Below are 27,869 nucleotides of genomic sequence, written 5' to 3'. Positions count from 1 at the left end.
TTTTCTTTAAATGACATTGATGCTAGCATTTTAACAGAGTCTGGCCTATGACTTAGCTGACTTAAGGAAATGGTATAATTAACAACATTATCTTATCAATATTAAACTTTTAATATCAAATACTTTTTTTGTACATTGTTACTAATTTATATAATTATAAAACAAACTCCAAAAGCTCCATAAAATCAGCAAGGTAAAAGCCCTTACTGAATATGATATAAACTTCAGATGTCACCAGGCTTGATTTCAGCAAAAAGTCATTGGTTTTTGATACAAATTATCTACAAAACAATGTGGTATAAATGATATTTGAATTGTACAATAATGTGGCTACAATTTGCCCATTACTCTTTCATAGGTATCGAGTGTTTAAAGTTCATTTCCATTCACATATTTCTGCTGCTGAAGCCTGGTTCTTCTCAGAGACTCTAGCTGCTTTGCTCTTAGCCATCGCTCTCTTGACAGTGTTGTCTGACCGGCACTGAGGGACAGAAACCTGCGTAGAGAAAGAGACACAGTTTAAGTCCAGACCTAGGATAATAACGGTGCTTTGTGTCTTCATTTTTAAGACCTAGAAATACTGGTTTAGGAGACAAGATCTCTAGTAGGGACACAAGTCAAAAGGAAAGTCAGACTTCTACAAAGGAATCTTTTAGGGCAAATTGAGGCAAGAGAACAAGCAGCATGCTGGGTGGTTCTCCATAAGTGATCACTGGCCAAACACAATGCTGCTTCACAGGGTGGTTTTAAAACGGAAAGGCGGAAAGGTTCCTTTCTATTCTGAAAAGTCTACCTCAGTTATTATGAAGTAAACCAGGGGCTTTATTTATGCCTCACTTTAACCGAATTTGTGTGGACAGGTACACTCACCGAGCTACAATGAGCAGCTGGTGGAGATCATCAGCAGTGATGCTCTGAGGCTCGTTCTTGCGCATTTCCACGAAGTCGTCTTCAACTGCCTTTATCAAAAGAGTAAATGAACTTTAAAACCATTCCTTAGGAGGAAATGACATTTGCATTTAACAGGGAAAAGGGAAGTCAGCCCTGCTTCTTAGACAAAAGAGAAGACACAGGTGAAAGGGTCACCAAACTTTATACATACAAATAATGCTACAAGATGAAGGTATTCCAAACAAAACAAAACTCAAGATTCATTTGAGAAGACCAGGCAAACAGATATGCCAGCAATGTGTGTAGCAAACAGGACGCCTTTAGACGCAGGGAAGAATGACATTAGTAAAAAAGGCAGAGTACAGGCCTCTGAAAATTCTCTCCACCATTAAAGGGAATAAGAACACTAGTTAAAATGATCGACACCAGCTTCTTCAAAACTGGAAATCAACTAGACACTTCGCAGCAATCTGAGGAGCATTTATTCAAGAAAGGCAGTAAGAACATTGAGCTTTGAGGAATTTTAACTTGGACTATTCCCTACCCCCACCCCACGTCCCAAGCAGCCCTGAAAACAGACAGCCTGGCAACCCCTAAAGAGGGTAGTGGGGCCAAGAATTGTCGTCATTTGCCTGGCTGGTGGTTCCCTGGAAGAACCCATTTGCAAAGCTGTCTTTAACCTGCCTTGAAGCTTGCCCAGTGTGAACAGCCACTTCCCCCCCCTCATCTCTCCCCACCGCCACAATCAGAAGCACTTATTGACTACCTTGGCTGCCTCAGGCACTAGATAATATTGGGTCAAACAGCAGGCTAATGGAAAGCCTTAAAAGGATAAATAGGGAATGAGATGTCCACATGTACATGAGAGACAGAAATAAATGGCCAGGAATTTAGAAGGTCACATGCATGCGCAGGTCTCTGCATGCTCAGATCTGGACAGGCCCTAAGCTGACACCTCTGAATAACCTTGAGACTCTGCAAGCAGAAAGTGGAGGACGGCTAGGGCAGAGTTATAAACTGCATGGCCGAGTGTTGAAGGCTTGCCCCAACATGGACACAGGGCCCCTTGGCTGAGACTGGGAAACATCCTGCTTCCAGGCATCTGGAGAAATTAAATTTCCATCCAATCACTGACCACTAAGCTAACAGAGCAGAGACTTCAGTGCCCACATTCAACAAAGAACACAAATGATAGAATTAATTCGGAGAAGTCATACTACACCACCACCCTGGGGGGGAGGACAATCTCAGCAAAGTTGCCACGTTATATTATTTAAAATGTCTTGTTTTTCAACAAAAAATCAGGAGACATACAAAGAGACAATGTATATGTCATTCACTGGACAAAGAGAAGTTAATAGAAACTGTCCTTGAAGAAATCCAAATACTGGACTTACTAGAGAAAGACTTTAAATCAGCCATTTAAAATATATTCAAAGAACTACGGGAAGCCATGTGTAAGTAACTAAAAGAAAACATGAGAATCATGTTTCACCAAATAAAAATATCGACAGGAATTACTTTAAAAGCAAATAGAAATTCTGAAGTTGAGAAATATAGCTGAAATTAAGATTTCACTAGACAGGCTCAATATCAGACCTGAGGAGGCAGAAGAGTCAGCAAAGTTTCAGCCGGGGTGGCTGAGATCACCCAGTCTGTGGAACAGAAGGCAGAAAGGACAAGGCAATGCAAACTGAGCCTCAAAGACTTGTGGGGCAGCATCACGTGTGCCAACATCCATACAGGGGACCAGCAGGGGGAAGGAGAGGGAGAGGGGTAGAAAGAATTTTAAAGAAACAATGGTCAAAACTTACCAAATTTCTTGACAACTCTCATAAAATGTGCATTAATCTGCACATCCAAGACACTCAACTCCAAGTGGGAAAATTCAAAGAAATTCACACCTAGACACATCAGAGTTAAACCGTCAAAAGACAAAGAGAGAATCTTGAAAGAACAAGAGAAAAACGACTCATGTACAAAGAATCCTCTCATCAGAAACAATAGAGGCCAGAAGACAGAGAACTTTTTTTAAAAAAGATTTTGTTTATCTTTAGAGAGAGGGAGAAAAACATCAATAAGCTGTCTCTCACACACCCCCGAACAGGGAACCTGCCCTGCATCCCAGGCATGTGCCCTGACAGGAAATCGAACTGGCGACCTTTAGGTTTGTAGGATGATGCCCAACCCACTGAACCACACCAGCCAGGGCTAGGAGGAGTCTTGATGAAGATATATACACAGCCTTTTAAATAAGAATTCTATGTCCAGCAAAAACTAGTCTTCAACAATGAAGGAGAAATTAAGACATTTCCAAATAAGCAAAATCGTAAGAGAATTTGTCACAAGCTGATCTTCCCTACAAGAAATGGTAAAGTTCTAGCTGAAACAAACACTGCAGAGTAACTGAATCCACATAAAGATCAGTGGTAAAGGGAACTACATAGGTAAACATAAGCAGTATAAATATCTTTTTCTTTGTAACTTTTTTCTTCTGATTGAAAGACAACTGGACGAAGCAACAATGATAAATGTTGATGGACGTGCAATGTGTATGTATAAAGACGTAATCTGTATGACAGTAAAGCACAAAGGAAGGGAGAAGGACCGACACTGTAAAGGAGCGCAGTTTCTGTGTATTGTGATTAAACTGACATTAATCCCAAATAGACAGTTACAGTTAAGATGGTTGATTACAGCCCCCAGGGCAACTACTAAGAAAAAAAAATTATAAAAGACACGGAAATTAAAATTATACACAGAAAAATCTATTTCAAACAAAAGACAGTAACAGGAATAGAGGGATGTAAGACATATAGAAAACAAATGGCAAAATTACCTTATCAGTCATTACAATAAACGTAAATTGATTAAGTACTTCAAGTCGACACAAGGAAATCCTTTATTTTACCCCAAACATACCTTGGTTATTTCATCAGATATGCTATAATCCAGGAACCTCAGAAGGGTCAGATAAATGCGGAATTTGTTTAGCACAGAAGGCAGCACCGCTGAGAGAAGGCTGTTCATGTACTCCTCCACGTTCGGGGGGATTAACTGTGGCTGCAAGTGGATCTGGCAGTCTGCCTGAAAAGAGGAATAGTACACAGTAGTTTTTCCAAGTCCCTACATTAATCAAAATTTCAGGCGGATGGATGCATCATCTCTACCGCCCCTAAGAGGATTGAAAATACTATTTATTACTGGGGGGTGGAGGGGGTGGTGTCACTTTTTAGCATTAAGTTATATATACTATACCTACCTCAGCAATCATCACAAGTTAGCCCTTTCCTGGTTACTCATGTTTCCTCAACAGTATCAGCAAACACATAAAAAGGTAGCCAGCCTCTACAAAGCAGCTAATTAAAGTGTTTTAGGTGTCCCTTAATCATGAAATGTGTATTCTGTATCTTATTCACACGTTCCCAGCGAAAACTTACTAAGCGGACCCCTCCATTCTCATTCACAGGTAGTTTTCTCGTGAATCCCAAGTGAACACCACTCATTACACAGGGACATGCAGTGTCCTTCCAGCACCCGAGGGTGTTTCTCAACATTAAGAGCTCTGTCAGCCACTGCCCCCCAGGGATGCTACCAGAGCATTTCACCATGAAGCATGAAAATAATTATCAGGTGGATTAGGAACACTTTAAAAGGAACACAAATATTTCTCACATGAGACTGGCAGAAAACAACAGGACAGAGGCAGCAAGAACGAAGGTCTGATGTTAATCAGGCAAGTTACAGGCAGCTCCTACTTTCTATGCCTAGACGTGGGAGTTAATCAGTGCTTTATTGATCAGCAGTTAAAATTTTAAAACAAGCTAAACTTACTAATAAGCAGTAGCCTAGAGAAAAGAATATATATAGTTATCTTTCCCATATAACCTCTCTCCATTTAAAAATGACTCATCATACCGGTAGGAGTGATCTTCCCTCCGAAGTAATCAGAACATTAATATTGCACGGGAATTCCATCTGGTGGTAACTGAAATCATAATCCACCTTCTGCCAAGTTATTAGGTTGCTCAAGGCCGTCACATTATGAACACCTAGAAAGGCAATAAAGTAACTTTTTAGTCACTTCATTTTAGTCACCTAAACAAATCACCGTATTTTGCACACTTTTTTGCCCAAACTTTTGAGGGAAAAATAAGGGTGCGACTTATACATGGGTGCAATGATTACATGCCATGGGCATACTAATCCTGTGTACAGTGCACATAAAACTGCATCATACATGGAAGCACATTATATACAGCAAAAATAAGGTAGTTTTGCTGACACTGATTGTAACACATGAGGTTTCTACTTTTTTAAAACAGTACATGAGACACTATCCAATTCACTAAGCTAAGTGTTCATTGGTAATGGGCTTCCTACATGGTATTTGTCACGCCAGACAAATGTATTTCTGGGGCAAAAGACCCCCCCCCCCCCCCCCAAACTAGCATCTAGTACAATTAGGCAAAACATAGGTTCCCAGTTAGGTATGATTACTTTCTATGTGGTGAGTTCAAGAAGGCTAAAACAATATGGTGAAACTAAGATTCTATTTATCCACAGAGATAAGGTTATTGAATTTCACTGATCCGCTACTCATTTTTGCCATATTATGTACTGAGGCTACAGTGTGTTTAATTCTGTCTTTTCCTATTGAACTAATCACCAGCATAGTGTCTTAATTCTCAGTCGGGCACAGATAAAGCTATTTGCTTTCTTGTAATTTTATCATGTTCCATCAACTGAGATTAGTTCAAACCATGTGATCTACTACTAACCTTTTTTCTTAGAGATTCTTTGAAAAAAAAATTTTTATTTTCACACTGAGTGGTAAACAATGTTTTTTGAGATCTTTTCTACACTTTTTCTGAAGTAATATATGACTAAAGGCAAAACCTCTTCCCTTCTCAGACGTCAGCTGCTCACTACTTACTGTTCTACCATTAGACCATTTTGATAAAAAGTGACAAAACACAGTTGAGGTTCACAATTTATAATATGTACATGTTTTGATTAAACTCATATGGTAAGCCTATACCTTAAATATTTCTGAAATGTAAATCTTTGTTTACAGTTCTTTTAAGAAACCATTACCAGATCTGGCTCTCATGGGCCAGAAGTGGAAGGGAACACCATGCACGCACCCGGGGCGTCCAGCTGGCCTTGCTCCAGCAGGGTCTCATCCACCACGAGAGACGTGTTGCTGGGGAGCTGGAGCAGCCCACTGACCAAGCGGTTGGCTGTGTAGTCTTTGTGAGGGACGAGTTTCAAGTGGTTCATGTTCTCTATAGTCATCTGCAGACGAAAAGACTGCAAAGAGGAATTTTTTAATGAGCAAGGAGCTGAGTTTCCTGTTTTAAGAAAACATATATTTGGGACTAAATACCATATTTTCTATGGAAAGTTCTAATTCCTAAGAGAGTAGTCTCATGATTTTTTGAGCTCTTTTAAGCAAAAACTGTATCTATATCCTAAACCAGAATTTCACTATGAGCTGCTTTCCTCTCAACTGTCTGGTTCAGTATTCTTTAAGATTAATTTTTACTTTACCAGTGAACCATAAACCAATATCCAGAACCTTAACTTTTTAAACCCACCACAGGGTAACAAAACAGAAAATGTTTATCTACTCTTCAAGATGGGGAGAGAAAAGCCTAATTTTCCTCTGTGCTCTGAATTTAAATCACATTCATTCCCCAGAGACTACTGCCGATTCATGAACAAACTGTTCCAAAAAAACCAAGGCGCAGAGCACACAGAGCTGTGGCTGGCACCGCAGGCCTCGCTGCACACTCCCCCGGGGCGCGGGCTGCCTCCGCAGCCGGTCCTAATAGCACATCTGTTGAAACCCCTGCACCTCCTCGCCCCACCTCCTGGAGCACCCCACCCCAAAATGCCCGCTGCACCCTGCTGTGCACTCCAAGCTGCTCTTCCAGCTCTGGCCTAAACAGCGGTGCTGTGGGGGTGGAGTGGGGTGGGGGGGTGGGAACTGGGGTGGGTGAGAATAGTGTTGAGGAAGAGACAGGGTACATTTTCAAAATTTAAAGGATTTTTGTACTTTGGCTTCAGTGAAGTCAAAGAAAATAGGAGAGGGAGGCCACATCACAGGAACAGGCAAACCACCCCAAAGGAAACAGAGCCCGTCAGAACAAGACATGGCTACACGCAGGATTCAGCTCCACGCAGGCCAGTTACTCGCTCCGTTGTGAAAACTACGCAAGATACTAAAGAGGCATGTGTTCGGGTCCACACAGAACACCAAATTACACAAGCAAACTGGCACCACTGAGAGTAGTTTTGAGAGTATAACTGTAATTGGGTTCACCATTACATTTACAGAAGTTTCTGCTAAGGCAACGAAAGTGAGATGTTTAGGGGTGAGTATATTTTAAATTACGGAGTTCGGCAGGCTCTGTTTCCCCATCAAAACATCTATTAAATCTCAAAGTTAAATATTTGGGTTGAATGAAAGACATTCAGATGGACTTTAAAAGTGTGCTCAGATTTATAATACATAGTTTTATCAATCTTACTGCTGGAACAAGATGTTGAATAATTCGATACAAGTGTTCCGTGAAGGTACTGTTCCGTGGGCAACCGCTCAAGTTAACTGTAAATTTCCCTAGTGGAAGAATGTCTCTTCTTGTATACCTAGGGGGGAAAAAATAGCAACCAATGATACTCAGGTAATTTCCATAAAAAACAAACAAACAAACATGGGAAAATTAACTTAATTAGTGTCACTAAAACTAGATTACTCTGATCAGTACTGCAGTGTAGTTTAGAATAGAAAAAACTAGGAAAATCTAACGTTTAGGGAAACAGTACAACTGTCTACAATGAAATACTGTGCAGCCATTATAAAGTTCATCAAGAAATAATTAACGGCTGTGACAGAACACATGTAAGCTGACAGTGGTATCCGATTAACTCAAAAACAGAACAACACACACACAGAGGAAAAGAGAAACTTAGAAACTATTTTTATTACTAACTGGTGACTAATATTAACCAATAAATTTGAGCCAAGAGTAAAATAAAAAAAAGTTCATTAAGACTTATGATGGAGCCGTGGCTGCTGTGGCTCAGTGGATTGAGCACTGGACTGTGAACCAGAGAGTCACCAGTTTGATTCCCAGTCAGGGCACATGCCTGGGTTGTGGGCCAGGTCCCCAGTGGGGGGGTGGGGGGTGTGTGAGAGGCAACCACACACTGATGTTTCTCTCCCTCTCTTTCTCCCTTCCCCTCTCTCTAAAAATAAATTAAAATCTTAAAAGAAAGGAATTATGATGGATGTTTAATACATATTAAATGGTAAGAGCAAACTGTGGGTCTGCATTTGGAGCACAGCTGAGAACTACGAAGGAATGTATACAGTGTAAAGAAAAATATGGCATGAACGTGTACTGGAATGTGCTGACTGAGGTGATCTCTAAGCAGTGCGATTACAGGTGATTTCTATTTTTTCTTTATGCTCTTGGAATTGGTTGAAGGTGCGCACATTACTTTTGAAATCAGAAAACAACTACAGTGACGGGAAGGCGGGGGTGCTCATATCCACACGGAAGCTGGATGTCATACAAAGAGCCTCAGACATACAAACAGAGAATGCAAAAAGGATGGAACAGTTCACTTTTCTCCAGGTCCTTTATCTGATTTTGGCTTTTACATTTAAAGAGACAATCAAAACGCTAAATGTGAAACTTAGAAAAGGTAGAAAAGGAATATTTGTCTTTGACTTGGTCTAACAAAATCTTTGATTTGGTTTTGTTACACTGAACAAATAAACCACCTGATGATGAAAACCTCGGAAACCTCCCTGCTCTTTCTCACTTTCAACAAAGTCAAACCCTCTTAATCCTCATGAGGAATAGAGCACTTACACGGTAGAGATGAGATGTAATATAAGGTATTCGGCAGCCAAACTGTCTCCCAAAAGGGCATGGGTTAGGAACCCAAGCAGTTCTGCTCTCACCGGAGACAATTCGGACATGAAGCTCGAAACAACTGGAGAAGGAAGGGAGACCAGATTCAGAATAAACACCCCAGTTCCTCTCAAGTGTCTTAGGTTAAAAAGGTAACTCTGTGGAACAAAAAGCACTACAAGTCAGTAGACGACTAGCAATGACTCAGCAAGATTAGTCAACAAGAGGTGCCAATCTTCGAAATAAGACAGCTTGCGCACTCCCCCCGCCCCCATTTTAACAAAGAGAATTAACCTAAAGGCTTATGGGGCAAAGGAACAGAGACTACTCCGAAACAGGAGGACCTGGCTCTCAGTTCCACCGTGAGCACACGTCCCAGGCAGCTCCCGACACACACTGGGAACAACAGTCTCTGGGTCGCAGGCCTGAGCACTTACACTTACAGGTTTTGCTCTCCTCTTTGTTAAGGCAAGCTGGCAATAACGGGTTGATGTGCTGCAGCTTCTGGGCCAACACCACATGAATTCTTGGCACTAAGGAAGCGGGAGGGCTGTGCACTCTCTGCTCTTCAGCTGTGTCTGTGCACTCCATCGGATCCAGGAGGGAACAGGCGTCCCTGCAGAGGGGAACAGCTTAATTCCTAGATTCGTCAGTTGTAGAGATGTGAAAATAATACACATCTCCGAAAAAAGTGAGCATCCAGGCTAGGAACAGTTCTACCTGTACATCTCCTTAAAAACCAGAAATAGCTCCCCGTTCGCCACCTCCCAGATTTCAGGCTGGTGGGATTGTATGATGATACAACATATATTCCACTCTTGTTCAACGGCAGTCACGTTTTTACACAATGTGCTGTCACTGCGCTCAAAGGGATATAGTACGTCTGCTCCTTCGGTTATTTCAGAACAGGCTCTTGAGCCATCAGTGGGGACATTAAATATGATAGGATACCTCAAAATGCTGGGTCTTTTCCTTAAAAGCCACCAGGTATCTATTAGTCAGTATGTAGAAAATCCATTCATCTCTATCCTGCTAATAGTTATCAGAAAAAGAACAAAAAGACTCACTTTTCTTCATTATTCAGTATACTTAGCACAGGATCCACAGAGAGTACACCATATAATTCAAGCACATCATTTACTTTGAAACAATCCCAGTCTTCATAGACCTAACAAAAGACCACACGACAACATGTTGTTAGGACTAAGTAAAACCAAAACATAAGATAGTAGTCTTGAAGTATTGTAACAATAACAAGCCCTGGCTGGTGTGGTTTGGTGCACTGAGTGCTGACCTATGGAACCAAAGGGTCGTCAGTTTGATTCCCAGTCAGGGCACATGCCTGGGTTGTGTGCCAGGTCCCCAGTTGGGGGCGTGCAAGAGGCAACCACTCACTGATGTTTCTCTCCTTCACTTCCTCCCTTCCCCCTCTCTAAAAATAAATAAATAAAATCTTTAAACAAGTAAGAACAAACTATTAATATTTTTTCTTGTGTTTTAAATACAAATGAGAAATGGATTTTGGTACGAGAAGGAAGAATGGTGGAGGTATAAATCTGACTGTTCTTTCATAAGCAAAAGTGACTAAGTCAAGAACGCTGAGATAAGGAAATTACCCTGGATTAGCTGGGTGGACCCAATCTGATCACACAGGCCCTTAAAACTGGAGAGCCCTTTCTGCCCGTGGTCAGAGGGAGCCGTGACTGTGAAAACACAGTCGGGGAGATGCACTGCTGCTGGCTGTGAAGATGGAGGAAGGGGCCACAAACCAAGGAAAGGTGGGTGGCCGCTTCCATAAGGAGTAAAAGGTAAAATGAAACACAGATTCTCCCCCAGAGGCTTCAGAGAGAAATGCAGCCCCCCCCCCCCCACACCTTGGTTTTACCCCCAGGACGATCCCTGTCAGACGTGACCTAAAGCCTAGAAGCGGACACATGTTTGTGCTTTTAAGCCACTAAGTTTGTGGTGCCTTGTTATAGCAGCAGCAGAAAACGAACACAAATCCTAAGAGTTTTCCACTGTAGTTTCTGAGACACGTGACACGTCGCCGTGAAGGGCAGTGTGTGAAAGGTCTACCTTCACAAGGCACGCAGGGCCCTTCTCTCCTGGCAGCGGGAAGTTCAGGTCAAAAGGAGAAGAGAGGCTCAGGCAGTTCAGCTGTCGTCCGGTAGAAGCTTCTGTTTCCAGACGTTTCGGCTCGCCACACCACTGAAGACCACCAACATTCCCTAAGTTCAAAGGAGAGCACTGCGCTTAGCCGTTTCTAAGGCCTTCTGGAGATAAAGAACCTTCCTAAGGACACTTTCAAGTTTGATATAAATGATGCTTCTGAGCTCACAAACTTTTAAAGGAAGTAACCCATACCAGCAAAGCCCTTGGCCTGACCTATAAAGAGAACTAAGACTATTATGATTATGACCTAAAAAATATAATCACGGTTTCTCCTACATTAAAATGGCAACAAACCCCCCCACCAATTTCCAGTGTAAGTACTCTGAAAAGTTAGTATTTAATATTGTTTCTTTGACATCTCTAAGGAGCACATGGTCTACAGAACCACCTGGTAGAACACTGTTTTCTACTTGGTAAGCAGAATAAGACCACACAGCAATACATTCATTTGCCCAGCATTTATTCCCACCCACCATATACCAGGAATTAGACTAGTGGCGGGGGGTGCAAAGATGACTGAAAGAGCCTCTCCCCCGAAACTGACAGTTCAGGGCTGGTGACTGATTGGAACCGACACACAGCCTACCACCCCACAGGGTGTTGCTCAGAAATAAGAAAGAATACGCTGCTGACACATGGAACAACTTGAATGGATCTCAAGGGAATTCTGCTGAATGAAAAATGGCAATCCACCAAGTTAACACACTGTAAGATTCCATTTACGTAACATCCTCCAAATGACAAAGTTACAGAGATGAAGAATAGATTAGTGGGCGCCAGGGTTAAGGACTTGGGGGAGCGGAGGCAGGAGAGAGGTGGGCATGCTTATAAAAGGGCAACATGAGAAATCCAAGTAACAACTGTCCCGTATCTTGCATGCAGCAGCAGGCACACCTACACGTGATGGTATTGCATAGAAGTAAACACACACGTGAAGGTACACGTAAAAAACGTGAATTCTGAACGAAGTCAATGGATTGTATCCAAGTCCACTTCCTGGTTATGATATTCTACTATAATTATACAAGATGTTACCATCGGGGGAAATTGGGTCAAGGGTGTCCAGGATCTCTCTATTATTTCTTACAACTGCTTGTGCATCTACACTTATCTCAGAAAAAGTTTAAAAATATTTATAGCCTGAAAGACTGCTCAGAAACCAACAAGTTACACTTTACAGAAATAATGTACTCAAATGAAAAATTAAAAGCCTGGCAGTACGACCTTTAAATAACAGGGGCAGGAAATAGAAAGGAGCACCAAGTGCTGAAGTGGTAAGAGAGAATTACCAAAGACCTGGACGCGATTATTTATTGTTATGACACACCGCTAATTTTAATAAACACTGGGGGTAGGTGGAGAAGAATACTACACGTGTGCATACTTACTGTAAAGCATTCTGATTTTAAAGACAGTAAAGCACTCTAGACTAATACATGGCTAAATGAGATCCATTAGGAGCTCTGTGCTCACTGCTGACTTGTGTCTGCCCTCTCCACCCAACCCATCCGATTCCAATGAGCTAACTGGCTTTACCTCCTCTCCCTTTAACTCGCCATCTAATTAGAGGTGTGAAGAGAAGTGAGTGAGCGAACATAGGAGACACAAAGACAAACGTATCTACCTGCCACAACAAAGACAGTCACCAAAAACTGCAATTGGTGAAATCAGTAACAATGTACAGATTCTGAAATCCCCTCATGCTCTTAGAAAATGTCAAAGCTTGGTCTCCTTGTTTTAATCAGAACTAGTTGTGTTTTAAGAGACAGGCCACCACAAACATATGTGAGCAGGACAGAACTGTGACTCTTCCCAGGGTTACCTCCTTTCAAGTTTAGGAATAGGTAATGCAGTGTGTCAGTGTCTGTTTTTCCTGGTACTTTCAGTCTTACCAAATTGAAGTACCACTATTCCAAAAGACAGTAAGAAAGGCTGTTTTCAGACCTAAGTAAATCACTTTTAGGATAAACCACTGCACTTGCACATTACCTAAGGGCTGAGACAGAAATGAGCATAAGGGGCCTGGCTGGGTAGCTCAGTCGGTATGAGCATTGTCCCCATAGGCCACGGCTGTGGACTAGACCCCGGTCAGGGCACACACAAGAATCAACCAATGAACGTATCAGTAAGTGGAACAAGAAATCGATGTTTCTCCTTCTCTCCCCCTTCTCTCTCTCTACAATTAAATAAAGTTTTTAAAAAAGGAGCCTAAAGAGAAAAGACCCGTTTCAGCTAACCACTGGAGACCCTTAAAAACGGACAGCAGAGTAGCCCCCTCTCACTACATGATCCTAACTGTGTAGTCTGACCAGAGACCTGCAAAAACTCTCCCCCCGGCAATTCCGTAATATCTGTAATTCTGATAACCGCGAAAGCCAGGATGTCAGATCCCTGCCAGCTCCTGAATCCAGAGCTTTATTATGCAACAATGCATTCGGAAGACAAATCTAATGGGAGAGGGAGAGCGGAAGTCTAGCGAAACCCACCTGTCTGCCTGGCCCCCACATGCTGGTCTTTCTGTTTGTGAGGCTGTAGGTCCATGTCTTCATCGTCTTCGTAACTCCTCTTGTGACGGCTGGGCGTGTACGATGTGGAAGGAGTAACTCGGGCTTGGCTGGCGTTCATGTAGGCGTTAAATGGAAGGTTAAGAAAAAGACCACCGTGTACTGAGGAATATCCTAAGTTATGTTAATTATATGACTAATAAAAGACTGCTAAATTGGCAATGTGCTGAAAATTAAAATGTATTTTTAAAGGAAGGCTGGACTTCCAGTTTTGGTCAGCAGAGCCTAAAAGCTTCACCTATGTCCCCACCCCTGCTGTAAAGAACTGTAAATGCCGACAGAAGGCAGGAGGCGGCTCCTTTCAAGCCCTGGACAACAGGGAGCATAAGGTAATGACCCTTGAATGAGGAGTAATTTACCGGGTGAACTCCACTTTATGCCCAGCTCTCTTGGGGGCATTTTCTAAACTGCCGTGAGAGAGAAGTGAAGGCCCGACTCCAGCTGGGTAGAGAAAGCACAGCGCAAGGATCAGGATTACTGAGGCAACTGGAATTTGCAGACCGGGAGCAAAGGGGAAGGCATTCCCTGTAGAAGACAGAAGACCCAGAAATCTGTGCAGGTCGCACTTGGGTCTTTGGTTGAACACAAAGCTATGGACACACAAGGCAAGATTCCTCGAGGCCTAGCAGAGAATAGCTACTGGTTGGGGAGGAGCTATACGAGGTTCTGGAAGTTGTACAACACTGAGAACTAGACCCTGCCGAGAACTCCAGGCACTTGGGTGAGACTCAGAAATAGCACACTGCTTGGGTAAGAACCATGTCCCAAACAGCAACAGCTATTCCAAACCCACCTCAACAAACCCCAAAACCAAGTCGTGACAAGGTTAAAGTGATCCACTTAAGCCACCTGCCTAGTAAAATAAAACACAACATTCTTGAAATGAAGACAAAATCAAACTTACAATGTTTCCTGTAATACTTAACATACTGTATCAGCATACAACATATTATTAATTATACAGGAAGAAGCAGGAAAAGATGACCTATAACCAGGACTAAAAAGAGTCCACAGAAAACCAACCCAGAGATGACCCAGATATTGGAATCAGCAGACAAGGACATTAAAAAGCAATTATAAAACTTACAATAAAAAAAAAAAGACAGATACGAGTCAAAGATTAGGAATCTTGGCAGAGAAACGAAAGAGAACCAAAAGAAAAATCTGCAACTGAAAAAACACCCGAAGTGAAAACAGTAAGAACAGAGTCTCAGTCGCCTGAGGACAATAACAAGTAGTCCCCCGATCATGTGACTGGAGTCCCGGAGAACAAGACAATGATAAGAGACTGTGACAGAAAAATAGCTGAAGAAATAAAGGCTGCGATCTTCTGAGAAAATGTCAACCCACAGATCCAAAAGGTCAAAAAACCCCAAGCAAGACAAACATAAAAAATCCACAGGGATGAATACTTAATTGCTTGATAGGATTTTTCCCCCCAGCTAGCTTCACTGGAGCAAAAAGACTAAGTTTTTACAAACATAAAATCTAAATTATGGTTTTGTCAATTACGAAAATAATCAGGAACCATTTATTACAAAAGGAAGTTCAGTAAAGGATATTTCTTTTACCCACACAGATTCTCCAGGCACTGGGACACAATAGAAAGTCTGTCTCTCCAAAGTAGTGGTTCGTGGAGAGTTTAAATCAACTTCTTGTTGAGGCTGTGATGTGCACAAAAAATAGTTCTTAACATTTTGTTAAGAAAAATTAAAAAAACCCCAACAACCATATTTTCATGCTTTTATAAAACCGCAGTTACTTCACATCAAGAGTTAAGTGAATTAACAAGCAGCTACTAAATCCAAACTGTCATTTTTCAAAGAATACTGACGTGAAATCATTTTGCATGCAGTAATCAGTTTACTATCTTCCCTCAAATCGGTAATACACAGCACTCCACGTTACAAAATTAAATCCTTTAACACACAGGATGCTTTAGACAATGCACGTGGTAATCCCACTATCTCTTTCATAGGAAATGTATTAGAGTCAGTCTATAAAAAAGAAATGTAATGAAATATTCATTATGAGGTAGCTCCGAGATGAGATCCAAGACTCAGCTATTATTCCCTAGAAAAACATTCTCTATTTCACACATGCTTAGAAAGTGCTAAAAGGTAGGACTCAAGATGTAACTTTTAAAAGTTACTTTATCAACATGTAATTTTATAGTACAGAAAATCTTCTTAAAAGTAAGACGTACATTCCATTTTGTAGGGGGGGAAAAAAAACGACCCAAAAGACATCAAGTTTGAGCCTGAGATGATATCTACAAGCCGGGTTTTTCTGTTTTTCTCTCCAGGCCCGAAGCCCCTTTTCCTGGCACAGTGCTTTTACTCCTGACTCTTTAGCTACACAGCACAAAGGGTCTCTGCCTCTGGCAGCGTCACAGCTGGGTGGTCGCTTCGGTTTTACCTTCCTACTTCCAGATGCTGAGCTACAGTAACGCTGCACTGTGTACTAGAGAAAGTTGTGTGTTCGCTATTAGCCTCATGTGAGACTTAGAGCTCCTTCAACAGGAGGTTCAGTAAGCATTTAGAAGTTGAGCAGTCACACTTGGGAAAACATTTTACCTTATGGAAACACTCTAAAAGTAAAAATACACCGGGAGACCTGAGGGCCACATGTGTAAGATTAAACAAACTCATCTTTCATGAGCCCACTGCTCTAAATAATTGTAGGGAGTCACGTTTTTGTTTAATAAAATCTTTTCAGCAACTTCCCAAACTAGGTTTGTTCTCCTGTCTAGACTGAACTAGAGCACTTCATTCAGAAAGAAACAAATCCTGAGACCGAATGTGCTGGGATTAGGCTTTACAAATCAATCTCTTGAGGTTTGAGTAAGCAGGAATCCGACTTCCAGAACGGGGGGGGGTGGGGGGGGGGGTGGGGGTGTGTGTGTGTGTGTGTGTGTGTGTGTGTGTGTGTGTGTGTGTAAAAGCCCTAGAAAACCTGAAAACCTGATTAAACTGAAGAAAGTATGGATCTGCAAAGCGGAGAATTAGACCCAGAATGGAGGTGACTCCGCCCAGGCCCTACCTTTGTGCTGAGGCCCTGCCTAAGCACCACCTGCTCAACCCAATTCCTTCCAAAAATTGACAATTACTGTCTGTTTCAACAGGACCACAGGGAAAACACACAAAGAGCACAAAATGGGAGACATTTTTGGTTAATATGTTTATTCTGCCTTCTTCCCTCTCCCATGCCGGTATGTCAGAGAGCATCGATTGCTTCCTTTTATCAAAAAAACTTAAGTTTATTAACACTTTTTTTCCCTCCCTGAAAAAGCGGGAAGATCTTGATCAAATTTAATAAGCAAGTGTTAAGCCCTAAGTTAATCTTCCACTTTCATTTTTAAAGAGTTTATCATAACCTGTAATTCTTTTTTAACCAAGTACATAGATCTTGGGAAAAGAAATTAAGTCTCAATCATTGTAACATTCTACTTTCTAAGAGATTTTTATAAGCCAAAAATGTAAAAAAAATAAATAAATAAAGGCAAAAACATTTCATGGGACTTCTTAGAACTTATTTATATACAAGATAAATCAAAAGAAAGTTATAAATTCTCTGCTTAGGCAAAAATTCCTACTAAAAATGTTTTATAGCCCTGGCTGGTGTAGCTCAAGTGGACTGAGCGTGGCTGCAAACCAAAGGGTCGCTGGTTCAATTCCCAGTCAGGACACATGCCTGGGCTGCAGGCCAGATGTCCAGTGGGGGACACACGAGAGACAACCACACTTTGATATTTCTCTCCCTCTCCTTCCCTTCCCCCCTCTCTAAAAATAAATAAAATCTTTAAAACAAAAATGACTATGATGGCAAATTAAAAAAGAAATGTTTTATAGATCTTAAGGATACATACCCCACATTCTGCTATATCTCTATATTTTCCAAAATGAAGAACCTATGGACCAAAAAAAGGATAACAGAATTATAGCAACACATTTAATTCAAAACTAGCACGACACAAGAACAAAATTAGTATCACTTATTATGAACAAAAAGTTCCACGGTCAAAAGCTATACGTACACGTGCTTTTGTGTTTCGGTTAACCGTTTCATACACTCCCATGTAGAACTCAGGGTCGAACATATCCTGAATCATGCAGCGAAACTTCACAAAACTGTTAGGTTTCAAATAATGAAGGGGAACCTCATTCAACGACGGTACCTTAAAGGAAAACAAGCCCGTCAGTAAGGTATGATGTCTCTAAAACCTCAAGTTCATACACGTTATATCCAGACCAGAACTGCAACCACAGGCACCAAACGCAGCCCCGTTAGGAAGCCAATACCGCCAACAGTCAACACAACATAACTGCCGGACAAAACCACTTCCGAGTTCTTCCAAGTTTGTACAGTGACACCTGACCATCAGGTAATCAAAATGCTTTTCCTTCTGATTACTTCCTGAGCAGTGGAAAGCCACTGGCTTTGTTGAGCTCTTCAAGACTAGTACATGCCAATTCTTTTTAAATGAGTAATAATCGAAGCTTTCACAACTACCGATTTTGTTCTTAGAAAGGAACGCAGTCAGTTACTGCCACCTAGAGGCATCAATACAGAAACATTTAATTGGTTGAGTTTAAGCTTAAATTGCAAGAGACCAAAATCTTTTAATACATATCACAGTAGTGAAGGCAGAATACACTAATTTGTTTTAAAACATGTGGATTAGTACTCTACTAAGAGAATGGAAGTCAGCCTAACCCTCTCCCCCAACAAAGAACAGTAATAAACTTACCCATTTAGGAGCATTATTTTCCTTCAGCTTTCCCTTAAAATATTCAACTACTTTCTTCTCCCAGTCAGGATTAACTCCATTTTGGTCTGAAAGACAAACATGCTTTTCAAAGACAAAGCCACAACATAAAATAACAGACTATCTTGGGCGAGTGCCGAGTTCACAAAGCCCTGCACACACACGGCCAGACGCCACCCCTCTATTCTTAGTAAAGTCCAGCTTACAAATACCTGGTACTGCTGGACAATTAAGGGACTGCCTTAGACAGTTAAAGAACATCAAGTATACACTAACTGCCCACTATTTATTAAGCCGCTGTGTGCCCAGCACCCCACCAGGCTCTACAAGGACACAGAGCTGAAGGAACACAGAGCAAAGATAAGCTAGGGGGTAGAAAGAAAAGCAGCCACAGCAAAGAAGAAAAACTAATGCAGGTCAAGAATCTCCGAGAGCGGTTCCGCCGGAGGGGGTGTAGAGTTGGGCCTTGAGAGAGACGCAGAACTGAAGCATGAGGACGCACGCGGGATCGGCGATTTTCAACTGGCGTGCGCAGACTTTTAGTAGTTTGCCTGTGCCATAAGACGAAAAAGGTCGAAAACCAGTGCTCCGGATGTAGAGCAAGGGCAGAATGAGTACCACCAGAGATTCAAGCTCTTGGAGCACAAAGTGCCTGGAAGCTGCATGTGGCCACGGTGACCAAGATCCGCCTGAAAACGAAGCCCTTCCAGAGGAGAACGGAGTAGGAGGCAGATTCCTGCAGACACAGTTTAACTACTGGGCTGTAACTGAGCCCGACACGGCAGCCCACGCGTGAATTATGTTGCTGACACATGTATTTGTCTTCCCCGGCTTAAGTAGGACCAGCTGGGTCATTTGCAACCACAGTCCTGCTTGGCGTACACACACCAATCTATGCTATTTCCTAGGAGTTCTTGGCTATCTGAACTTGAGCACCCTGCACTCAATCTTACTTAGTGTGAGGGGTCAGGGGAACTGAGGGGCTAATTCTGTGTGTGGAGTGGATGTAAGTCTTTTGTCAGTATATGTAGGACAAATAGTTTCTCCTAATCTGTAGCTTTCTTAACATTCTTAATGGCGTCTTTTGATGAGGTGTTCGTTTTGATTAAACCCAATTTATCAGGGTTTTTTTCTTTCTTTAGGAGTTCCTTCTTCCTCACAGCTGCGGAGTACTACACTGTGTAAATGTGCCCCTTGTTTTTGCCCACTCGTCTCCTGTGGGCACTTGAGCGGTTTCCAGACCCCAGCTGTCGTAAATAACACTGCTACGAACACGGGTGCTGCCGGGGAGAGCGCATCACCAACGGTGCATCTGATGAGGGCCACGTTTCCAAAATATATAAAGAACTTCCACAACTCAAAACCAGGAAGACAAACAACCCTATTAAAAAATGGGCAAAGGACCTGAATAGACACTTCTCCGAAGAGGACATACGAATGGCCAATAGACATATGGAAAAAAAAAAAAGTTCAATGTCACTAATGTCACTAATGGAATGGCTACCATCAATAAGTCAACAAACAAGTGCTGGTGAGGGCGTGGAGGAAAGGGAGCCCCCCTCATGCACTGTTAGTAGGCACGCAGACTGGCACAGCCACTGTGGACACAGTATGGAGGTTCCTCAGAAAACTAAAAATGGATCTGCTGTTTGACCTGGCAATCTCACTGCTGGGAATATATCCTGAGAACCCCGAGATACCGACTGGGAAGAGCATAGGTACCCGGTGTTCTTTTCACCTTTCTATTACCGTTTCTAATCTAATTTTGTAACGGTCAGAACAAACTGGAGGATTTCAGTTCTTTGAGGTTTGCTAGTATTTGCTCTGTGACCCAGGATGTGGTTGACCTTGCTGAATGCTCCTTGTGCACTTGAGAAGGACATGCATACTGCTGTCGTTGGTGCAGTTGGCCACACGTGTCCACGAGACCTGCCTGGCCGACGGCGGCACGCATTCTCCTACATCCCTGCTGACTTTCTACCCGCTAGAGCCCTACAGAGTACTAAGTGAGGAGTAGTGAAATCTCCAACTGCAACTGCGGTTTTATTTTCCCTTTCAATTCTGTCGGGTTTTACTCCATGTATTTTGAAGCTCAGCTGTCAGGTGCATTTACATTTTGTGTCTTCCCTTATGATGATGGATACGTGTTTTATACATTTGCCCAGAGCCATGGAGGGTACAACACCAAGAATGAACCCTGATACAAACTATGAACTTCGGGTGGTAATGACGTGTCAGTGTAGGTTCATCGACTGTGACAAAATGTGCTGTCTGGTGGGAGAGGCTGTGTATGTGTGGGGGTGGGAGGTACATGAGAAATCTTTTTATCTTCCACTCATTTTTTCAGTCACTCTGAAACAGCTCTAAAACAATAAAGTCTTCAAAACCAGGACAGGGGAAAAGTAACAGAGACTCAAATGGAGGAGATGTGTGTGTGTGTGTGTGTGTGTGTGTGTGTGTGTATATTTCCCCCCCCAGAATAATGGTTATAAGTTATAGCAAAGTAATATAGCTAATGTTTACGAACTCTCAAGGCTATGCCAGGCGCTACTGTAAGTACTTCATACGCGGTATCTCATTTCATCCTTACAACAGGCCTATGGAATCTTATACCCATTTTACAGATAGTAAAATATGTGTGGTTGCTTCTCCTGCACCCCCTATGGAGACCTGGCCTGCAACCAAGGTATGTACCCTAGACTGGGAATCGAACTGGTGGTGACCCTTTGGTTCGCAGGCTGGTACTCAATCCACTGAGCCACACCAGCCAGAGCTCCTGCAGAGAATTTAAAAATAATAAAACCAACTAAAAGTCAGTCTGCTTTTATCAACACCACATCGCAACTCTAAACAATATCAGTGATGAAACATTCTTCCTTGGAAAATCTTTTGTTGGTCTCAATCCTAAACAATTGTTGTTACTTCTGAGTTTTAGTATGTATGGAAGTGTCAGATCAGCGCAGTTTTTACTACTTATCCTTTAATAAGCACTGCATTCTGCACGTAAGTTACTGCAGAGAATCATCCTCAGTTCCGCAGCCGACCCTCAGCACAGACTTGGCTCCGTGCGCCTGCCTGGACAGGAAAGCTCTGAGTGGTCCAGAACAGCCGAAACTTGCTCAGGGCACCGGTAGTACCCCGTGACCCCTGTGGTAATCTGGAGCCCTACCTACCTACAACGCAAGGGAAGTTAACAATAACACAGTGATTGTAAAGATGAAGACACAACCTGAGTTACTTCAGTTCTATCTTCTATGAGACAACTTGGAGTTTTTGAATTTAATGTTTAAAACAGTGAAAGTATGAGAAATTTTAGCTCATACATGAAATCGTTTACTGAATTTGAATACTAGCTTTAATACTGAAATGTATGCTTTTTAAACTGTTATTTGCTTTAAAACTAAAGAATGAATCAAGAAAATGCTTGAATGAGTCAAGAACGAATCACTGGATGATTTGGTAATTGCCTAACTTGTCTTTTGCAGAGGTTTCTATTTTATTTGAATTCTCTTATTAGTTGCCAGATAATTCTTTACATAAAATAATATTATATCAAACCACAACCAAAGACCAAAACTCAAGCTATTAAGTAGCTATAAATATTACTGGGTAAAAAACTGAGCATTTTTGTCCCACAGGAATTTGGTAAGTTATTCTTATTTCAAAGAATTAACTACAATTAAAACAACATTATTCAAACCTGAAGTGTGAAACCCACACCAACATGGAAGTACATCGATACAGCAGAACTCAAACAACAAAAAAATTGTAAAATGCGGTTGGGGGCATGGGGAGGTGATAAAACAGTGATGTCTGCCTCGATTTTGAAATAATATAATTGTGTACAGCTCTGATTCACAACTATTACTGAAAATAACGCTGTAGTAAAAAGAAGGGAGTGTTAAAAATTACCCACGCAGGGAGCCACCTACTCAGGGTAGGGTCCTGGGGTTAAGCAGCAGTCTGGCTCGAGTCTGTAATCTTAACTCTTCTATGTTATAAAAAGAACTTTATAGAAGCACTACAGATTCAATGTCATTTCTATCAAAATGCTGTCTTTTTTGCTGACATGGACACTCTGATTCTAAATTCACATGGAAATACAAGGGACTCTGAAGAGCTAAAACTATTCTGAAAAGGAACAATGGTGGACTCATACTTCCTGATTTCAAAACTTAATACAAAGCTAGAGTAATCGAGACAACACCGCTCCGGCAAAAGGTTAAAAATACAGACCAATGGAATGGAACCGGGAGTTCAGAAATGACAATAATGGGCTGGGGGAGAGACAAAGATGCCCAAACCATTCCGTGGGATAAGAAGTGACTGGAGTTGGTGAAAGCACCTGCATGCTGGGGGGGGGCAGCACATCCCAGTTTCCTCAGTGGACAAAAGCTCCTGAACAAGGGACCCTTCCGGACCTCACCCTATGTGCCTCTTCATCTGGTGGTTTATCTATATACTTCATGCTTTTACAACAAACTGGTAAATGTGAAAAAATAAACTGAACAACAACTGGAACAACTGGATATCCACATGCAAAAGAAGGAGTTTGGATCCCTAGCTCATACCAGGTACAAAAATTAATTCAAAGTGGATCAAAGACCCTAATGCAAGAGCCAAAACTATAAAATTCTTAGAACATAGGTGTCAATCTTTTGCAGCTGGCTTCTTCCACTTAGCACATTTTCCACATTTATGTTGCAGCATGTATCAGCAGCACTGGATTTCTTTTTATTACTGAAAATAACGCTCCATTGTATGAGATACTTTACTCTTCATTTAATACCATCATGCTTTTGTAACCATGTAGAAGTTATTTAGTGAGTTAAGAATTCACATATACATATATCGCCTTTCGCCACAGCCGCCCCATCTATTCTTCTCTCAGAACTTGCCCCCCAGCTGAGGTGTGGGTCTCGGCAGTCCTGTCTGTCCTCCGTAACTGTGCTCTGGCCATCGCTGATTAGCGCAGGAGTGGACTCCTGGCCCCACGCTGGGCCAATCCGACTCAACAACCCTGGAACCTGAGATTAAACAGAAGGTGCTGACCCGTGTGGGTTGAAACTAAGAACAAGTGAATTTGGGAGCTGTGTGGAGTAGAGATAAAGTTGCTCGGATTCCTGCTAGCTTTCCAGCTCCTGATCCACTCAGCAGTCTCTCGGGATACCAAGCCACCCTCCCGCCTATGGATTCTAAGGCGTTATGACAAATTCCTTTTCTTTTCAGTGGTCTACCACGGGCGGATAGTAGGAGACCTAAGGTGGGCACAGACAAAAGGGGATGAATTGTCTGTTTAGGGTCACAGTGACAATAAAAAAGCATACTGACTTTCTTACCGTTTTAAATCTTTTAAAATGCTGAAAAATACTCTTTCTCGCCTTCCTCCACACCCCATTGCTTTTTTTGCATGAGATACTCTACCTCTAGTTCTGTTAGATACAACCTACGTACCTTAAATATAACCAAAAATAATGATCTTGATCTGACCAGCAATCTGAACAGAATACAGTAAAAGAATCAGTTGATAAGCATTCCCACTCCTGAAATTAACAGCAGTTATTAATTCAAGTGTTTAATCAATTCAAGTAAAGAAAATTTATTTTAAATAAAAAATTGTTAAAAGAAGAAGTGTACAGAACTGTCTTGTTTTTTAAAAAAATTTAAGATTCCTGCCTTTGCTGAAGGAAAGCAATCTAATATGGGTCACTAAACGAACAGTCACTGGGGACCTGACTCACTAGCATTATGCACATAATAGAACCCAGTAGAGACCTGCCGAACTAACGTATTCCTAAATCTTAATTTAAGCCTTGGACTAAATGTTCTGCACATAAAATCTTTTATATACATTAAACATTAAAGGCATTTTATGAAGGTGCAGAAAAAATTTTATTTTGGGTTGGCCAAAAAGTCTGTTTAGTTTTTTCTGTAAATAAAAGACATTTTCCATGTTCACCAATAACTTCATCGAATTGGATATTTTGAGCGTGTTGGCTATCTCCTGCTATTGGCTTCTAGTGGGTAGCGGCCAAGGGGGCTGCTAAACACCTCCCAATGCATAAGACAGCCCCACAGCAAAGAATCATTTTATCAAAATGTCAGTAGTACCAAGAAACTTCGCCAACCACTTTTGACACATTAGATCCGTCACAGAACCTTCTCCATACACTGCATAAATCTTTTTTTGCATTTCAGTTGCATTTTTACCTTTCTTGAAATAATGAAGCATAATATGCCAAAAATGTTGGCCCATCTTCTACTTTCAATATTAAAATGGCTACACAAAAATTCACCAATTTTGACGTTTAGTTTTTTTTTAAATGCAAGCTAATATGATAGCTCTCACAATACAACATAACAAATTTGTTTCAAATAAAGTTAAAGACAACTAAGCACCCCCTGCTGGTATAGCTCAGTGGATTGAGCACGGGCCAGTGAACCAAAGGGTTGCCAGTTTGATTCCCAGTAGGGGCACATGTCTGGGTTGTAGGCCAGGTCCCAGCAGGAAGCGGGAGTGCACGAGAGGCAAGCACACATTGATGTTTCTCTCCCTTCCCCTCTAAAAATAAATAAATAAAAAGGTCAAAATCCAGCAAAGGAACCCAAAAAACAAGTAATTTCAATAATGGTGTTTTACACACTAATTTCTAGGAGACAACATATAGGATTCCTGCAGCAGCATTGCACAGGGGTACCTAACTTAGGTTCCCAAAGGAAGTAAGATTGAGCCAGGATTGAGCCAGAAAATGCAAAGGAAACAGCTGATGCAGAAGGCCTAGAGGCAAGATTCAAAGTCAAAGACAGGAAAGAGGGTTCAATGTGAGGGGAATGTGGTGATGAGGTCTGAGCCGTAGGCAGGGGTGGAACCAAGAAAGGCCTCATAACCCACAACAGACCTGCATTACTTTTCTATCCGGGGGGAAAACTGATTTAAAACAATTTCTAAACCAGAGTCTAGAAGTTTAACACCTGACATCTCACTCACCGAACATGCCCATAGTGCTGTTATTAAAAAGGTATTCAACATATTCACAGTGACAGGAAAATAGAGCAAAAAATACATACACATCAGAACAGCTTCTGTAAAAAGTCCTGACTACAAGACAATATTAGTTTCTTCTCTGTAAGATACAACCTGTGTGGGAACAAGACATTCTGCGGGGGGATGCCCCATCAACAAGGTCCAGGTCCCCACAATTCACAAAATTTTCTTTAAAGATTTTATTTATTTGTTTTTAGAGAGAAGGGAAGAGAGAGAAACATCAGTGTGTGGTTGCTTCTTACACACCCCCAACCAGGAACCTGGCCTGCAACCCTGGCATGTGCCCTGACCAGGAATTGAACCAGTGCCTTTCAGTTCTCAGGGCAGTGCTCAAACCACTGAGCCACACTAGCCAGGACCACTCACAAAATTTTCAAACTACTTTAAAGTCAGTACTATATGTACAAATTAATAACCTTTCTGTACCACGACGAGACGTGTCCCTTCGGATCACACACTTAGGAGATAAAACCCAACACAAATACACTCAAATCTCTATCAAACATAAAATCTTACTTACCCAGCACAACTAGGGTATAGGGTATTTCTCACAAATAAAATTTTCTCAAGACCAGTAACTGGAACTTCACTCTTTAAGCCCCTAAAGTTTATATACTTTTGAAGGATTTTTCCTGTATGGTATCTATGCACCCCCTGGTAAACCAACTGTGCAACTTAATTTTCACACCGCATCATGGGCCATTACTTTGGACATCAATTATGGGTTCCAGTATTCATTCTGAACATCAATTACTAGGATCTAGTGGAGAGATATCTGCCCCTTCCTCAAAGCCCTTCTGATAGATACATAATGTTGGGGTTTTTTTGGTTTTTGCTGGTTTTAAAATATATATACATACTGGGCCCCAGCCGGGGTAGCTAACTTGGTTAGAGCGTCTTTCCAATAAACCGAGGTTGTGGGTTCAATCCCCCCGGTCAGGACACACAGAAGCAGCCAATGAATACATCAGTAAGTGGAACAAATCAATCCCTCTCTCTCTCAAATCAGTAAGTAAAAATAAAATAAAATAAATGTAAACACACACATATAGTTTTCCGTTTCTTCTCTGTCAGGTTGTCAGTGTTCACTGGCTACCACCAGGAAGCCTAAGCAGGATTTCTTCTACTTTGCTGCCGTTAATTTCAGCCTGGGAAACCAGATAACTAAACTAGTTCAAATTGTAGGAAAATGAGAGAGTTGTTCAATCCCTCCCTCCACGAAATAGGACATACATTTTACACCATCAATTTTGGCTTCCGGGGACTATTCAGCCTCTTATTGGACGTTCTAATATCCCACGATGCTTTAAATGAGTTAGGGCCACTCTACAGTTTTAAGTTACTTGCAGACAAGTAAGGTGCTGCGGATCAAACACAGTGATTTGCGGTCGAGTGAGTTTGCCTCCACTCCCAACTGCAAGGGGAGGTGTCAAAATGCCCAGTTCACCGACAACAAACCTAAAATTTCCTTCCCGTCCCCTTCGCAGAGAAGTAAATGTCCCCTGCTACATTTACTAAGCTCGTCTGCAGCATCATAAGCTCTTTCTAGGTAGAAATTCATCTGAGTAATTCAACATTTCTGGCTAGCTCTGGCACAGGAGGTGTATACCTAGGCAGGTTTTAAAGCCGCCCTACCAAGAAAATTAAGCTGTTACACGAAGTCTTATCTCGAAAAGGGAGGATGTGTGTAATAGTAGTTAGAGCCAACTTCTGCGGCCAGCGAGCCAGCACTCCCCCGGCGCACCGGAAGTTTTGAAATATCCTGCAGGCTTCCCCAGGCAAAGTGCTCGTCCTTCTCCCCGTCGCTGTGGGCCCTCTCGCACGTCCAAGGACCTCTGCGAGTTCGGCGGCGCGCGGGACTCCGGCCCCGGCCCCGGCGGAGCCAGGCAGCGGCGCGCAGCCGTCAATCACGGCCGGCCGCCAGCTCCTCGCGGCGTAACCTTGGCCGCCTGCGGATCGCGAATCCGGCAGGTGGGAGACACCTGCGGCCCGACCCGGGCAGGGGGTTGGCTGTCTGCGCGCCAGCGCCGCAGGCCCGACTGGCCGTCTGGGCCGCGGGAGCCCCCGAGACAGCGTCCGCGTGGGGCCCGGTCCGCGGCTCGGCAAACTCGGCGGCCCGCCCGCCCCGCCCCCGGCGCCGCCACTCACCGAAGAAGCCCTGCACGATTCCGAGCGGGTGGCTGAGCCAATCTTCCCCACACGGCATCTCGCCGACCGGCGTCCCGCACGGCGGCTCCTCCTCGGGGGCTCGGCCGCGCCTCGCCCGCGCCCTCCCACGCAGGGCGAGACTCGTGGTTCCGGCCACCCGGCCTCAGGGAGCGGTGGCGGCGGCGGCAGCCCAGCAGCTGCAGGCGACGGGAACGCTACGCGTTTGGGTCCCCAACCTCCACTTCGCACAATGGCGGGAAATAGGCGCCGGCGACCGCGCTGCTTGCGACCTGGGTGGAGCTCGCGCGGGAGGGGCCACGGGGGCGCGCCGCGCGGCCCCGCGGGCGAGGAGG

At 42.7% G+C, this 27,869-nt stretch overlaps 1 protein-coding gene across 2 annotated transcripts; it reads right to left on the bottom strand.

Annotated features, from left to right (window-relative positions):
* Positions 1–92: 92 nt before the first annotated feature.
* MCMBP (minichromosome maintenance complex binding protein) lies at positions 93–27,831 on the bottom strand. Of its 2 annotated transcripts, none has more exons than XM_053922942.1 (16): positions 27,517–27,831; positions 18,306–18,391; positions 17,592–17,732; positions 17,424–17,465; positions 15,118–15,219; positions 13,478–13,622; positions 10,896–11,047; positions 9,887–9,987; positions 9,257–9,435; positions 8,778–8,901; positions 7,428–7,545; positions 6,039–6,204; positions 4,810–4,943; positions 3,814–3,978; positions 871–959; positions 93–496 (listed from the first exon to the last, which is right to left on the bottom strand). In XM_053922942.1, the coding sequence occupies exons 1-16, from the start codon at positions 27,572–27,574 to the stop codon at positions 370–372; spliced, it is 1,929 nt and encodes a 642-aa protein (XP_053778917.1). In that variant the 5' UTR covers positions 27,575–27,831; the 3' UTR covers positions 93–369. The 2 variants fall into 2 exon arrangements, with proteins under 2 accessions (XP_053778917.1, XP_053778918.1); XM_053922943.1 differs by having other exon boundaries at positions 9,263–9,435.
* Between the last annotated feature and the right edge of the window lie 38 nt (positions 27,832–27,869).

The sequence above is a fragment of the Desmodus rotundus genome, chromosome 4 (assembly GCF_022682495.2).
Source record: "Desmodus rotundus isolate HL8 chromosome 4, HLdesRot8A.1, whole genome shotgun sequence".
NCBI lineage: Eukaryota > Metazoa > Chordata > Mammalia > Chiroptera > Phyllostomidae > Desmodus > Desmodus rotundus.
This window is presented reverse-complemented; position numbering and strand designations above follow the sequence as displayed.

Excerpts from the sequence above, each read along its gene's own strand:
- MCMBP (XM_053922942.1), bottom strand. The coding sequence starts at position 27,574 with ATGCCGTGTGGGGAAGATTGGCTCAGCCACCCGCTCGGAATCGTGCAG. Across the intron at positions 17,466-17,591 it reads ACCGAAACACAAAAGCACGT|GTTCTTCATTTTGGAAAATA; the intron begins GTACGTATAGCT and ends TTTGGTCCATAG. Across the intron at positions 3,979-4,809 it reads AGGGAAGATCACTCCTACCG|GCAGACTGCCAGATCCACTT; the intron begins GTATGATGAGTC and ends TCCTCTTTTCAG.